The sequence below is a fragment of the Adiantum capillus-veneris genome, chromosome 19 (assembly GCF_014529385.1).
Source record: "Adiantum capillus-veneris isolate H3 chromosome 19, ASM1452938v2, whole genome shotgun sequence".
Lineage (NCBI taxonomy): Eukaryota > Viridiplantae > Streptophyta > Polypodiopsida > Polypodiales > Pteridaceae > Adiantum > Adiantum capillus-veneris.
In genome coordinates this window covers 127,366,402-127,382,042 of record NC_140949.1, presented here as the reverse complement: position 1 = coordinate 127,382,042, position 15,641 = coordinate 127,366,402, and the positions used below count along the sequence as shown (strand labels likewise).

At 40.0% G+C, this 15,641-nt stretch overlaps 1 protein-coding gene across 1 annotated transcript; it reads left to right on the top strand.

Moving 5' to 3' along the window:
• The first annotated feature begins 1,536 nt into the window (after positions 1 to 1,536).
• On the top strand, positions 1,537 to 14,862 carry LOC147434830 (uncharacterized). Its single transcript, XM_086489687.1, has 8 exons — positions 1,537 to 2,060; positions 2,115 to 2,532; positions 2,809 to 2,938; positions 3,037 to 3,225; positions 3,323 to 4,000; positions 5,668 to 5,740; positions 13,376 to 13,482; positions 14,624 to 14,862. Exons 1-8 carry the CDS (start codon positions 1,537 to 1,539, stop codon positions 14,860 to 14,862), a joined length of 2,358 nt encoding a protein of 785 aa, XP_086345813.1.
• Positions 14,863 to 15,641: the final 779 nt, after the last annotated feature.

Here is a 15,641-nt window from a genome sequence, read left to right as displayed (position 1 = left end):
ATTATGCATAAGAATGTTCTTTTAGTGACAGATCCAAATTATATCAGATATATTGTATTTATATGAGATCTATTTGCACCTGATTTCATAGATGGTATTTGGACCACGTATATTATCACCTGGTCATGCACGACATAGTCGACTGTGTGATGATTCGCGAAAGGCGAGGCGCCAAATAGCACGAGAGAACAAGGCATTCACTACAAAGTACTATTGGAACTTTATTGGAGTGCAATGAAAGGCAGAGCATGCATGATGTACATGAAGGAAACTCTGAATCCATGAATGTTAGGACAACAATGAACATAGTAGAGGGAAACTATTCTAAAGTAAAAAAGCATTGTTTGTCCATCCGCTTTGAATATCCAACATCTCTCCTTTTACATCACAAGTCTATGGCACCAGTTCTATCCAAAAAGCGTGTGTTGCACAACTTAGGAAGCTTAGATTATGTTTGCTCCAAATGTGGAGCAAAGGCCTGGAAGGACGAAGGAAAGACTATCCAAACATTTGTGGGTAATATATTGCCGCTCTGATGGAAAAGTCCAATTACTTCCTTTGAATGAGCCACCAAATGAATTGAAAGATTTGATGAGCTCAACCACAACAAGAAGTAGACAGTTCTTACAAAACATTCGAGGATATAATAATGCATTGGTATTTGTGTCTCTTGGTGCCCATATCGATGAAACTATTAATTATGGTGGGAGAGGTGTATACACTTTTAAGGTTCACGGCTCTGTCTATCATAGCATTGGTTCTTTAGCGCGAGCCGAAGGACAAAGTGAAGTCCCACGCTTTGCACAATTATATTTTTTTGATACCGAACATGAGTTGAGCAACAGATTGCATCATGTTTCAAATTTAGATCGTAATATTCTAAAGTGTTTACAAGTGATGATGCATAGAATAAATCCTTATGCAAATGCTCTACGATCTGCTGCTTCTTTATCTGGAGATGCTATTGTACCCAATATGAGGATGGTTATTGTGGAGCATCGTTGTGATGGTTGGCAATATCTTGCTCCAAGGGGTTCTGAAGTTGCTGCAATTATGCCAGGACAAGGGGATGATAGAAATATTGGCTATCGTGACATTGTACTAAATTTTCGACATGGGGGTTATAAAAGAATCTCCAATATGCATCGAGCTTACATGTCCTTATTGTATGTTTTATTATTTCCAAGTGGAGAGGATGGGTGGCATCTTTATTTACAGACCTCGATGGAAAAAAATTGAGTCAAAAGCAATATTATATCTTTCGTTTACAAATAAGAGATAATACTGTGGAGTGTCTTCTTCGAGGAGGTAGGCTATTACAACAGTATGTCATGGATGCTTATAGTACTCTAGAGGAGTCACAGATTTTGTGGATGCAAAATAACCAAAAAACACTTTGTGGTGAAGTGTACCAAGGATTGGTTGACATGGTTGAGGCTGGAGAGGGCTGAAGGTCAAAATGTTGGCCGTAGAATTGTTTTGCCTTCGTCTTTTGTTGGAGGTCCAAGATATATGTGCCAACTATTTCAAGATGCAATGGCAAGTGTTCGTAGTAGGGGTAAACCGGATCTCTTCATCACATTCACATGTAATCCACGATGGAAGGAAATAGATGATGCATTACTACCTGGACAAAGTGTTGTTGATCGTCCTGATGTGACTATACGAGTGTTTTATCAGAAGTTCCAAGATATGATGCATTTACTTATCAAGCAAGCCGTATTTGGGGAGGTGATTGGACATGTTTCAGTGATCGAGTCTCAGAAGAGAGGTCTTTCTCATGCACATATATTGTTGATACTTGTATCCGAATATAAACCCATAGATACATTACACTATGACAAGTTGGTTTGTGCAGATCTCCCTGACAAGAACGTGTTTCCAGAATTATTTGATGTAGTGAGTCGTTGTAATGTTCATGGGCCATGTGGTCCTCTGAACCCACGATCTCCATGTATGGTTGATGGTAAGTGTAGATTCAAGTTTCCACGAACATTTTCTACGTTTACAAATGTAAACAAAAGTGGATATCCTATGTATATGAGAAGAGATGATGGAAGGTTTGTTACGTCTAGAAATTAAAATTTAGATAATTGTTGGGTTGTTCCTTACAGCCCTCTCTTATCACTAAGATACCAAGCCCATATTAATGTGGAGATTTGCTCAATTGTCACTGCCGTGAAATATATTTATAAGTATGTCTACAAGGGACATGATCGAGTCACTGTTGTCCTTCAAGATGGTGAAGGAGCTACTGATGAGATCAAGAGTTATCTCAATGCACGTTATGTTTTTTCATCTGAGGCTATGTGGAGAATATTTGGCTTTATGCATAGTGAAAGGCCAGCTATTCAACGATTGCAAGTACACCTTCCATTGCAGAATATGGTTACATTTCAAGATGGTGATGATGTATCACATTTGCTAGATAATGAGCAAAATAGAAAAACTACCTTGACAGAATGGTTTGTTGCAAATCAAAACTATCCTGAAGCAAATAGCTTCACATATACTAACTTTCCAAATGATTGGGTATGGAATAAAAGTCAAAAGGCATGGTCTCCATGACACCAGGGTGTTTCTATTGGAAGAATGTATAATATTGTCCCTATTGCTGGTGAGGTTTATTACCTATGAATGCTTCTCAATATTTGCAAGGGATGTAAGTGTTTTGAAGACTTGCGTATGCATGATGGTCACATCTATCATACATACAAGGAGGCGTGTATAGCTAGAGGATTATTGCAAGATGATAAAGAATGGTCAATTTGCCTCCAAGAGGCATCTTTTTTTCAAAATGGAATGTAGTTGAGACAGCTGTTTGCAATCATATTAGTCTTCTATGAGCCACTTCATCCGACTGCTCTTTGGGACAGGTTTTGTACTGAATTTTGTGAGGACTATGTTTATGCCCTAAGGATGCGTATTTCAAATGCAAGTGTGCGATTTGGTGTGGCAAAAAATCAAGCTTTGCTTCATATAGAATGCTTTTTGCAACAACATGGCAAGAGGCTTTGCGATTATATGTTGCAATAGACTCAACATTGGTATCCTTAAGTGAAAATGGTGCTATGGATAAAGAAACAATGTTCAATGTTGATGAACAGTGTAGTATAGCAGATTGTATGGAAACTTCCTTAAATGAGGATCAACGAGATGCTTATTACCAAGTGCTACAAGCTGTTGACACACATTCAGGGAAGGTATTTTTCCTAAATGGTCCTGGTGTCTCGGGGAAAAATTTACTTATATAATGCACTTCTTTCACGAGTGCGAGGAAGTTGTAGAGTTTCTCTTGCATGTGCATCTTCGGGTATTGCAGCTTTGCTTTTGAGTAATGGAAGAACTACTCATTCTAGGTTTAAGATACCTTTGGAGCTTCACTGTGAAGCAACTTGCAATATAAAGGTAAATAGTCAACTTGCAGAACTTCTAAGGAATGCAGCTTTACTTATATGGGATGAAGCTACCATGACACATCGCTATGCGTTTGAAGCAGTGGATAGAACTTTAAGAGATATTATGCAACGAGATACTTTGTTTGGTGGAAAAGTCATTTTGCTTGGAGGTGACTTTCGACAAATACTACCTGTTGTACCAAAAGGTAGTCGTACAAACATTGTAAATGCTTCGTTGTGTCATTCTTACATATGGAAATACACGAAGATACTGAGGCTTACCAAAAATATGCGTATAGTTGATTGCGGTTCAAATTCACTTCAACAAAGTTTTTCCCATTGGGTGCTTGATATTGGCAATGGGGTTATGGATGATGGAGGAGACTTAGATAGAGTCAAAATACCTTCACACATGATGCTTCGAGGAAATAGTTTGGCAGATTTTCTAAGCTTTATATATGGAGATTTGTGTCATTTGCAAGATCATGCAAGTTTTTTCAGAGATCGAGCAATACTTGCTCCATGGAATAAAGAGGTGGATTTAATTAATGACTATGCATTGCAAAGAATGCATGGAGATTGCAAAGAGTATCTGAGTGCAGGTTCAATTTGTATGTCAGAGGAAAACACACATTTGTACACAATTGAATATCTGAATAGCCTTACTCTTGGTGGTGGTTTTCCACCTCATGCTTTAGTCGTGAAAGAAAATGCTCCTATCATGTTGCTGTGAAATTTGGATCCAAGACGTGGATTATGCAACGGATCTAGATTGATATGCAAGCAATTTCATCATAAGGTAATTGAGGTAGAGATAGTTACAAGATCAAATATTGGAAAGAGAGTTTTTCTTCCAAGGATTGACTTTATTATTGGAAGCCATCAAGGGATTCCATTTCAAATGAAGCATCGTCAATTTCCAATCAGGCTTGCTTTTGGGATGACTATCAACAAAGCACAAGGGCAAACACTTGGAGTTCTTGGTCTATATCTTGCATCATCGATCTTCTCTCATGGACAGTTGTATGTTGCAATGTCACGTGTACGAAGTGCAGCTTCTATGAGGATTGTTGTCAATATTGAAACACTCAAGCAGAGTGTTACTACACTCCAAACATTGTATTCAAGGAAGTATTACAACTAGCGAGCTCATAACAATAAGTTCAAATTGACATTGTGGCTCTCATTTAAAGTTAGGCACACTTGATGTTAAATTTTATTAATATCTCTTAGATCAAAGTATTGCCCACAGATGGATCCTCGACGCAGTGCCTCCTATGTAGTGGGTCACATCAATGAATTCATTCGAGATATTTATCTTCTTTTTTAAATTAGTTTATTAACTTGACCTATTATTTTCTTGAGAAGATTGGCTTATACATTGACTTACTCTGTTGAAGATCCACCACAATGGAGGGGAAGAGTTCCTGCTATGTTTTTGGTGATCTTATTTGATCAAACTCATATTATATTGTAAGAGTTTTTATATATGGTATATTTGTAGTTTTAAGCTTTTATTGCTCTACATAGTTCATGGATGCCTTTGCAGAGATCACTCCTATTGAGGTTTTATCATCATAGGTGTTTATGAAATGCTATACTTAGGTAGAGATATGTCCATGGAAGTTCTTGGATACTACCATGTTGCCTTTTCTTCGAACCACGAGCATCGTCAAATTCAAGTTAATATTTGGTTTGTGAGTGACGAGAGGCCAGTCAATGCACAACAGGTGGGGGTTGCTGGAGACCGCACTACACCATATCGATTGAGGATATTTACTCAAGTTGAAACACCACCCCGTATCTTGAAAAATGTATACAACATAGGTCCTTGAACTTATAGAATCCCTAATGTGGTCTCTCGAAGGCTACACTTTGAATAACTATTTTGTATTGTCTCTTTGTGAAGTTGTGAAATTTCAAAGTCTTTTGAATTGCTTTCATTCCTCTCTCTCTCTCTTTCTCTCTCTCTCTCTCTCTCAAATCCTTCATTAAAACAAAAGAAAGGAGGACATGATTCTCTATGGCATGATCGTCAAAGTCTTCTTTATTCTATTTCATATTTGTTCCTCTTAAACTTCCAAATCTGTGCTGTTAGAGCAGATAAAGAATGGCACGATACATCATGGTTTTGTACACCCTCAATGATGTACCTACTTATATTAGAGGTATGTAAATGTAAAATCTTATCTTTGTTACTGACTTTTACCATGAATGAGAACTTTTTGGCCTTTATTTTGTATGTTTACACGTGTAAAATTTTTTCTAGATCCTGCATTGTGGAGGGGTCTTGCACATGCTGAGGATATTGTTCGTATTGTCGAGGATTTTGAGATCCTTCGGTGCGTTGTCGTGCTGTGACACGTACATAGTGGGAACGCATGCTACAAGAGTTATCTTGTAACTTTTTAGATACATAGTTATATTTTTTATAATGTACATATACATATTTAAATATAATAATATGCTTTCTATCTCATCCTATTATTTATCTCAAGGGGAACCTATTCTTACTTTACCATCAAAAAATACTATGGGAAAAGCGTCAATAGCTCCGCCTCTTTAACTTGAGGCAAAAAGCATTGATTCTTTATTTCTACTATCTCATTATCATCTCACTCCCTAGCTAGATTCTATATCTAGGGTAAACTCCAATATATATATATTCTATGTATTTTTCATATTTTTCTTATATTTCTTTTTAAATAGCTACTAGGAGGGAATCAAATCCTAGTGGGACACTAGGTGGCATGATTTCAAAGATACACTTATTTTAATGCATTATTGCAAGCATTATTACAAAGCTTTGTCAAGGAGCAATGTCATGCTTTCATATGGCATGAGGTGTCCTTTGGAATTAAATGAAAGTCTAAGCTAAGGGGACCACAGGAAGACTTTTGCTACCAGAAATGGACCCTATTTTGATGATTTTTTTACACAAGGTTCCAATCCGAATTGAAAAATGATTTTAAAATAAAAATCGTAGCTAATGAGCTGAATTTTTTTCCCATATTTTTACTTTTTTATTTGGAGCCACGGTTGAGGAGATATGATCAAAATACTGAACCCCAGTCTGCCCACATCATCAGGGATAGCTCATTTCCAACTTTTCCAATTCCTGTTCACACTGGCTCCTCTCTTCTTGTGTAAACCCCAGTCTGCCCACATCATCAGGGACAGCTCATTTCCAACTTTTCCAATTCCTGTTCACACTAGCTCCTCTCTTCTTGTGTAAACCCTTGGGGGTTCCCTTCACCTATAAAAGGGGACCTTTTCTTCCTTGAAAAGAACTCAAGCATTCAAGCCATTGATGAGAGGAATTCATGAGGGAGGGAGTAGTAATGCCAAATTGTACTTAGTCATTAACATAAGCCCAAGCCTACACTTTCCCCTAGAAGAAGACTAGCCATTCTTGTACGCTATCCTTGGAAGATCAACTCTAATCAAAGAAGGTCTTGCACTTGGCGTATCAATCAAAGTGGAATTCTCCACTCTTCTTCTCTCTCCATCAATAATGGTGCCGAAGGGTTTGTCAAGTAAGGCGTGTTCTACATTGATGTTTTCTTGATTTCTTGTTGTTTTCTTTTTCATCTCTAATCCAACATATATATATATATATATATGTATCTAATCTCGTCTCCTTAACCAAACCTATCTCTCTCATTCTTAGTAATTCATCCTCTCTACAAATTCTAGGTTCTCTTTGCTACAGGTACATCTCTCCCCGCAGTATCCTTATTATCTACGGGCAAGAATAGGGCTTGGGAGGGAAACTTCTCATCTCTTCACTTCTCTCATATCTACATTTCTCACATACTATCCTAGATGAATAATCCACATGATGATAATTTCTATCGCTTTCACTCTGTACGATCTATTAGAATTAACGTATGGATTAGCCGTAAAATACACTTTCAACAACGTATTGTGTTTATCTTTGGTCCAGAAAGGCTCAATGAAATACTTCTATCACCGTATCCCATCATACTACCTCTCATAGACTATAAATTTTCTTTTGACGTAAGTGAAGGAGTACGAGCGGAAGTGCGACGCGAGAGAGAGTGCGAGAAGAAGAGCACGACGATATGGTGAACTCGCTCTTCTGTAATGTGTAGAGCATAGTGAGTTCTTATTAGGTTTTTACAAAAGAATATGTGTACATACGTGGCGGCCCGCCCACTTACCTGGGCGACCACATTGGGCTTTATACCCCAACAACCTCCCACTTAAGGTCCAATGTGGTACTTTAAGTGTGTGAGAAGCTACTATACAAGCTAATATACAAGAGATGTAGAGAAGTGATGTACTACCCTACACCTAACTGCTTGCGAAAATGCGCAAAGCTCTCTGAGGGAAGTCCTTTTGTAAGTAGATCAGCAGGATTTTCTGTGGTGTGAACTTTGACAAGCTGAAGTTGCTTATCCTCGAGCATTTCCCTGATGAAATGATACTTCACATCCACATGCTTTGTCTTTGAGTGATAAACTGGATTGCGAGCCAATTGTATAGCACTTTGACTATCACAATATAACACAGGCATCTCTTCTTTGATTCCCAAATCTGTTACTAGTCGATTAAGCCAAATTGATTCTTTGCATGCCTCTAATGCTGCAACATATTCAGCCTCTGTAGTAAACTGAGTAACACAATCTTGTAATCTAGAACGCCATGATACTGCTCCACCAGCCAATGTAAAGACATACCCTGGCGTAGATCTTCTGTTGTCTAAGTCACCTGCATAATCTGAGTCTGTAAAACCCTTTACACTTAGCTCCTGACTCCCATAGCATATACGCATACTCTTTGTAGCTTTCAGGTATCTCAATATTCCTTTCACTGCCTCCCAATGTTTCTTGCCTGGGTTTGACATGTATCGACTTACTACTCCCACTGCAAATGCAATGTCTGGGCGAGTAGCAATCATTGCATACATCAAACTACCCACTACAGACGCATATGGAATCTTATCCATTTCAGCCTGTTCTTCCTCAGACACAGGACAATCTTGTTTGCTAAGTTTCACATATGGTGGCAATGGAGCACTCAATGCCTTTCCCTTCTCCATATTGAAACGTTGCAAAACCTTGTCAATATACTCTGTTTGAGATAACCAAATCAACTTCTTTGATCTGTCTCTCTCAATGCGCATACCAAGTATATGACTTGCCTCACCCATGTCTTTCATGTCAAACGATTTTGCCATCTTTGACTTCAAAGCTGAAATTTCTTCAAGTGTTTGCCAGCAATCAACATGTCATCCACATACAAAATAAGGATCAACCAACTACCATCCTTAGCCTTCTTTGTATATAGACAGTGATCGAACTCACTACGTTTGTAGCCTTGAGAAAGCATAAACTTGTGGAATTTATGGTACCATGCCCTCGGTGATTGTTTTAAGCCATAAAGACTCTTTAACAACTGGCATACCCAATCTTCCTTGCCTTTCTCAACAAACCCTTCTGGCTGCTGCATCTAAATTTCCACATCTAAATCACCATGCAAGAACGCTGTCTTGACATCCATTTGGTGCAACACCAAATCTAATATGGCAACCAATGCAAGAAAGCATCTCAATGTAGTCATTTTGACCACCGGAGAGAAGACTTCATCAAAGTCAATGCCTTGTTCTTGCTTAAAGCCCTTGGCAACAAGCCTTGCTTTGTACTTTGGCTGACTATCATGACCGGTGATCTTATACCTGTAAACCCATTTACAAGGTAGAGCCTTTTCGCCCCGTGGTAATTTAACTAGCTTCCATGTCTGGTTTTTATGCAGAGCTGTCATCTCTGACTGCATGGCCAATTGCCAATTCCCGGAGTCCTTCATTTGCACTGCTTCCTTGTAACATGAAGGCTCATTGCAATCAGTCAACATGACATAGTTCATAGATGGAACAAACCTATCAGGAGGTCGCGTGACACGTCCAGATCTACGCGCAATAGGTGGCTCAGGCTCAGCCACAACCTGTGGTTCCACTCTATCCTGTCCTTGCTCCTGTTGAGCCCCGACATTTTGTCTTGCACGTGCAGGTCCATCTTCTTGGAAGACAACTCTTCTAATCTCCTCAACCCTCTCTGGTTTAGAATGATATTTGGATTCATTAAAGTGAACATCATTGCTGCGGAAAACCTTTCTGGATTCGGGATCCCAAAGTCTGTACCCCATCTCACCAGAATTACCATAGCCTAGAAAGATGCACTTTCTACTCTTTGGCTCAAGTTTGTTCCTAAATTCCTTTGGAACGTGAGTATATGCCTCACAGCCAAAGACTCTGAGATGCTTGTATGAGGGCATTTTGCCTGACCATACCATCTCTGGCACTGAATCCTTCTGCAAAACCTTGCTAGGAGATCTATTTACAAGATGAACAGCTGTTGATACAGCTTCAGCCCAAAACCCATTTTGCAGCTGTGCATTAGACAACATACTTCTGACCTTCTCTTGTATGGTCCTATTCATCCTCTTAGCAACACCATTTTGAGAAGGATTGTAAGGAGCAGTAAGTTCACGTTTTATACCTTTTGACTCACAAAAGTCCTGAAAGGCCTTTGAAACATACTCTCCACCATTGTCAGTGCGTAAGCATTTAAGCTTCTTGCCACTCTGATTCTCCACAAGTGTCACAAACGTTTTGAAAACACTCAACGCTTCATCCTTGTGCTTGAGAAAGTAAACCCATACTTTCCTCGAGTAATCATCTATAAATGTCATAAAGTAAGAAGCTCCCCCTAGAGATAGGTTAGGCATAGGTCCACACAAATCACTATGAACAAGTGCCAACTGTGTATCTCTTCTATTGCTTCTATGCTTATGTGGCTGCTGTGTTTGCTTACCATACAGACAATGTTCATAGAATTCAAAATCATTAAATGAAAAGCCAGGCAAATAACCAGAACGAGACAAGATTTCCATTCCCTTCTTGGACATATGTCCTAACCGGCTATGCCACAAAGAAACGTTCGGCTGCTCGGTTACATTGATTACATTTTTAGAGACATTTGATACATAAATCATGTAAAGTCCTCCAGACTTTACTCCATGTGCTACTGTCATAGAACCCTTGGATATCTTCCACATGTTCTGTCCAAAAGTGGTGACGTAGCCAGCATCATGAAGTAAACCTGTGCTGATCAAGCTCTTTGTAATTGCGGGAACATGTCTCACATTCTTCAGCGTGAAAGAAGAGCCATTCTGAAACTTCAATTGAACATCTCCAACACCTAAGATCTCACATGTCTGCCCATTGCCTAGCCGAACATGATCTTTAGTGGGCACATAAGAGGTAAACCACTCCTTGTTTGGAGACACATGAAGTGATGCCCCTGAGTCTATAATCCAGTCACTCAATGCATTTCCATTAGATGCTGTAAGAAGAGCTGAGTCCATTGTATTCTTCAAGAAGTAGATGTCTCCTGACACTGGACTGTCATCCTCTGCAACAGTGTTTGTCACATTTATTTCTTGAATCTTCACTGAGGACTTGTTCTTCTCACCATGGTCATCAGCTTTCTCTTTGCCTTTTTCTGCTTTCCATTCTCTACAGTCTCTTTTCATGTGACCCTTCTTGCCACAATGGTAGCATTCTATATCACTCTTGCCTTTAGCACTGCGGGACTTGCTACGAGACTGGTTCCTCTTTCCACCTTTGTACTTTTCTTTGGTCCTTTCCCTGACAACTAAGGCTGTTCCTTTGCCTTTGTCCATTGTCTTTCTATTGGTTTCTTCAGTAAGCAGACTTCCTTCTACACCTGCTATGTTCAAACCATCTGGAGGTGCAGAATTACTCAAAGCTGTGCGAAAAGTGTCCCAACTTTCCGGCAATGTGATCAACAGGAACATAGCTCTAACAGGTTCATCAAACTTGACACCTTGAGCTGACAACTGACTATCGATTGTGTTGAATTCATTCAGATGATTGGACATAGGTGTCCCTTCTTTCATCTTCAAGTTAACAAGCTTCTTAAGCTAGTATACCTGTGAAGCTGCACTCTGCTTCTCATAAAGATCACTCAGCTTTAACCATGCTTGATAAGCCGACATCTCGTCTGCTACATTGAAGTAAAGGCTTTCTGCCAAAGTCAGCATAATGGTCGAAAGTGCCAATTCATCCATTTCGCTCCATTCATCTTCGTCCATATCTTCTGGTTTTATCCCCTTGAGCTTTATAGGTTTTATCTGCTTCTGTTGTACCAACACGTGCCAAATCTGCTTCTTCCACAATGGGAAATTGGTTCCATCCAGCTTCTTGATATTGTAAAGAGCAGTGTCCTGTGATCCAGCCATAGCTACGCTTCACAGTAGTTTACTTTCCTGGGAAAAATTCGGCAGAGTTTCCCCTGTAAAATGACCTCTGAACCAATATCAACCTGTCAAATGAACCAAGAAAGCTTCAAATTCTGCATAAATTTCGGCAGAGTCTACTTTGTAAAATGGCTTTGGTGTACTCAAAACATACCAAAAACAGCTCAAAAACATTGTCTCTCTGACATTGTAAGCTATGGGTAAACCTGTCATGCACCTGTACTGTCTCTGACTGTCCTGTCACTGTCCTGTAAGCATAGACTGCGACAATGCCTCAACGGCAGTAAAGCAAAGATGCAATCCCAATTGTCTAACTCACAGTCAATACATCCTAGCTGCCTATCTAAGGGTGCTCGAGGGATCGCTCCAAGACCTGTATCACCGAAAGGATCTCAACATTCGAGAATACCCCAGCTCAATAAAACCTCACTCGACCCTCAACAAAGGCTGCAGTAAATCTGACAGTACATAGACTTCCCACAAAGTCATACATCCACAAATTTTCCACTATATGATGTAACCGCTGCGGCGGTTGTTTGCTGCGTGACTCACAGCCAGCAAATCCTCAACAAACATACATCATCTCTGACAATACATCCCATGTGGAAGTACCTGTAATGTCAGGATGAAATCTGGAATATCAAGCAACAAACACAAGCTACCTGATGAACTAGTGGATGTCGCCTACAGTATGTGTGTAGATGCGCCCGTGTCGTATGTGACACGCCTCCAAGAACTGTGAGCCGTCCTTCGATGTGTAGACAGCCACAAATCAACACTCTGGGAGTGTCGATATCCTCAGCACCTGCAGTCGTAGGCCGAAAACCCCAAATTTGTCCCACGAGATTTGGGGCCGTGTCTTCGCTTGTCGAATTTCACTCCAATCTGAGCTGGTGACTCTAGCCTCCTGCAGTGCTGCCCCGAGCCTCGGCTCTGATACCAGCTGAAGGAGTACGAGCGGAAGTGCGACGCGAGAGAGAGTGCGAGAAGAAGAGCACGACGATATGGTGAACTCGCTCTACTGTAATGTGTAGAGCATAGTGAGTTCTTATTAGGTTTTTACAAAAGAATATGTGTACATACCTGGCGGCCTGCCCACTTACTTGGGCGACCACATTGGGCTTTATACCCCAACAGTAAGGATAGTTATTTTGCTATGAACCAAGAGGATTTGTACACACAATTAATCCCAATCACTAGAAAAAATATATATATTATGGTAAGCACAAAACTACAATTCCAAAGAACAATTCGTAGCCTGTTTGGTCGGCAAAGATTGAACGCCATTAACTCATCTATTAACCCTTTTATATTACCCATGATACGATATGACCGTAGCCTTGATGTTTTCATCTTTGTGTTGTTTTGACACTCTCTTTTGTGTTCTTTCTTTGTGTGTGTGAGTGCAAGAGAGAAAGAGTGGAACTTCTTTGATTGCACTTCCGTCCAAACCCTAGTCTTCATGGCATCTATGGTTTAACTCCTTCATATAGTTTTTTGGAGTTCTCTTAGAAACTCTCACAGCCATAAGCCCTGTGCTTTCCCGGCAAGACCGCAAATTTCTCGACAGCGTATAGCTTGAACTTGAATCCATATGACTTTAAATGTGTTGTTACTTTTTATGTCTAAATGGTTGGTTGTTATTTTCATTGCAAGCTTCAATATTATTGCAGACATTCTGTCTTGGCATTATATGAAGCACGATATTTTAGAAGTGTTGTAGGTTATTATCACATAGAGTTTGATATAGATGATATGCGAATCACTGTACGAGAGTTAGGTATGCAACGCCCTCTCAAATGCAACTTTTCATGTGGTCCCTATGGAGTGAATGAATGGATGTTTAGAATCTATTCTTTGGGTGAATTACCTCGATGCCTCGGTCGCAGTGTTCGACGTGTCGGACCTTGGATCTTGAGAGTTCCAAGTAGAGTGTGTCGTAGGCTCAACTTCTCTAGATGATCGAACACTTTGATCCATTGTTTATGCATTCTAAGTACCATATTTGTGGGTTTTTATCTACTACATAGGCTAATGTGTGTGTGTGTGTGTGTGTGTGTGTGTGTGAGAGAGAGAGAGAGAGAGAGAGAGAGAGAGAGAGAGAGATTTGCAAATTGCTAATGTAGGTTAACATGGGTCATGATGTATTGGCTATTCTCCCAATACATGTAAGGATGATTATATATTTGAAAGTTAAGGAAGAGTACATTTGTCAAGGATATGGTACATGGTGTTGGTGGCATCATTGGGTTGATGGGCGGTATGGAAATTGTGGACGGTTAAGCATTACACTGTGCAAAGTGTCACAAATATTGAGCGAAATAAAATTGATGAGAGTCCTACAAGAACTACATATGGTTGATATTTATTATGTCAATGTTTGTGGTTGTGATATTCAGTTGCGAAAGATATATCACAATCAAAAATCTTACATTTCAGATGAAGAGTTTGCAATAATTAAATTAATTGTGAAGTTTATCAATGCGGTATATTGTCCTCATCCGTCCAATTATAGAGTAGAATATGAGTCGTAAACAAAAAAATTGAGATTGTTGTAAAGACTTTGACCTAATAAACCTCTTGACACTTTTTGGCATGACAATTAGTAATTGAAGTGTTCGTATTGCGCTTATACTTTTTTAAAGTGTTTAAGTGGCCATGTTGATCATCTCTCTCTCTCTCTCTCTCTCTCTCTCTCTCTCTCTCTCTCTCTCTCTCTCTCTTTAAGCTTTGAGTACTAATGTTGTCTTCTTTTCTTGCAAGCAGCTAATTAAATGGCCCACGAAATTGTGAATATTTTTCCAAGTGTAAAAAAATTATTGTTGATGCCTTTGAAGAAAATTTGTTACCTGCTGAACGGGGATGGCAATGGGCATGGGAAGTGATTGAGAAAAACTACACTGTTTGGGGGTCATATGTAGATGAAGAGTTGGACACGATTTACATCAAGCTGCTTGATCCCTATTTCTTTCCCAACATTAGGCTCATGCTCTTAAATCAAGAGCTCGGATTGATTTGTCATTACAAGATTCACTTGAGCTGGGTTCAAAAAATAGATTTAAGAGAAGTTTGTAGAGCTCCAGCGCAATATCTTGATCCTGTTGAAATAGCACGACTTAGAGTGCTATGCAGATATGTTCCTGAGCCTTTTTGGCAATAATGTAAATTGTTTTTTTTTAAAAATATATCTCTTTAGTCATGTGCTTTTATGTAATCTCTCTCTCTCTCTCTCTCTCTCTCTCTCTCTCTCTCTCTCTCTCTCTCTCTCTCTCTCTCTCTCTCTCTCTCTCTCTCTCTCTCTCTCTCTCTCTCTCGTAACCCTAGCGCAGACTAGCGCAGACCAACATCTTCTCCCTCAGCCCCCCCTAGGCAAAGGGCTGCCTTGGGGGAGGCGTTAAGCTTTAGCCTAGCCCCTCAACAACCAATGAAGATTTGTGCCAAGCTCTACGCCAACCCTGCGACGGCCTCAACCCTGTGAAGTACAGCAGGCCGTGGCACCCACCGATGACAGGGAGAGACTCCAGCATTGTGCACCCTTGCAGGGCCGAGCTTCCACTCTACGCTGCTGCTTTTCGACAGGGGAAGCGTCTGCAGGTCATGATACACTCAATAAAAAACCTTTTCAAAGGTTGTTGAAGCCTTGATCATTACAGAGGCCTTTTTCGGCACTTGTTTTTGGCCTCGGCCATGCAAAGTACAACAGGTCGTGATGCCCTCCAGAAGATACTCGACACAGTTAAATCTGCAGGGGACAAATCTGCAGGTCACGACACAGTTAAAGCCTTCTCAAAGTTTTGAAGTTCATAACTTTTTCAAAGGTTGAAGCCTTGAGCATTCTCAAAGGCTTTTCCCTCTGGAATTCGCGAGTCAGTGGTTGGTTCCCTTTATCCCCTCAAGCACAGGGATGGCTACTCCAAAGACCCCCGCCAAAGCAAGACC

Coding starts and splice junctions, on each gene's coding strand:
- LOC147434830 (XM_086489687.1), top strand. CDS start 1,537: ATGGCAAGTGTTCGTAGTAGGGGTAAACCGGATCTCTTCATCACATTC. Junction 4,001..5,667: donor CAAAGAGTATCTGAGTGCAG/GTTCAATTTGTA, acceptor AATTTTTTCTAG/ATCCTGCATTGTGGAGGGGT. Junction 5,741..13,375: donor GAGGATTTTGAGATCCTTCG/GTGCGTTGTCGT, acceptor ATATTATTGCAG/ACATTCTGTCTTGGCATTAT.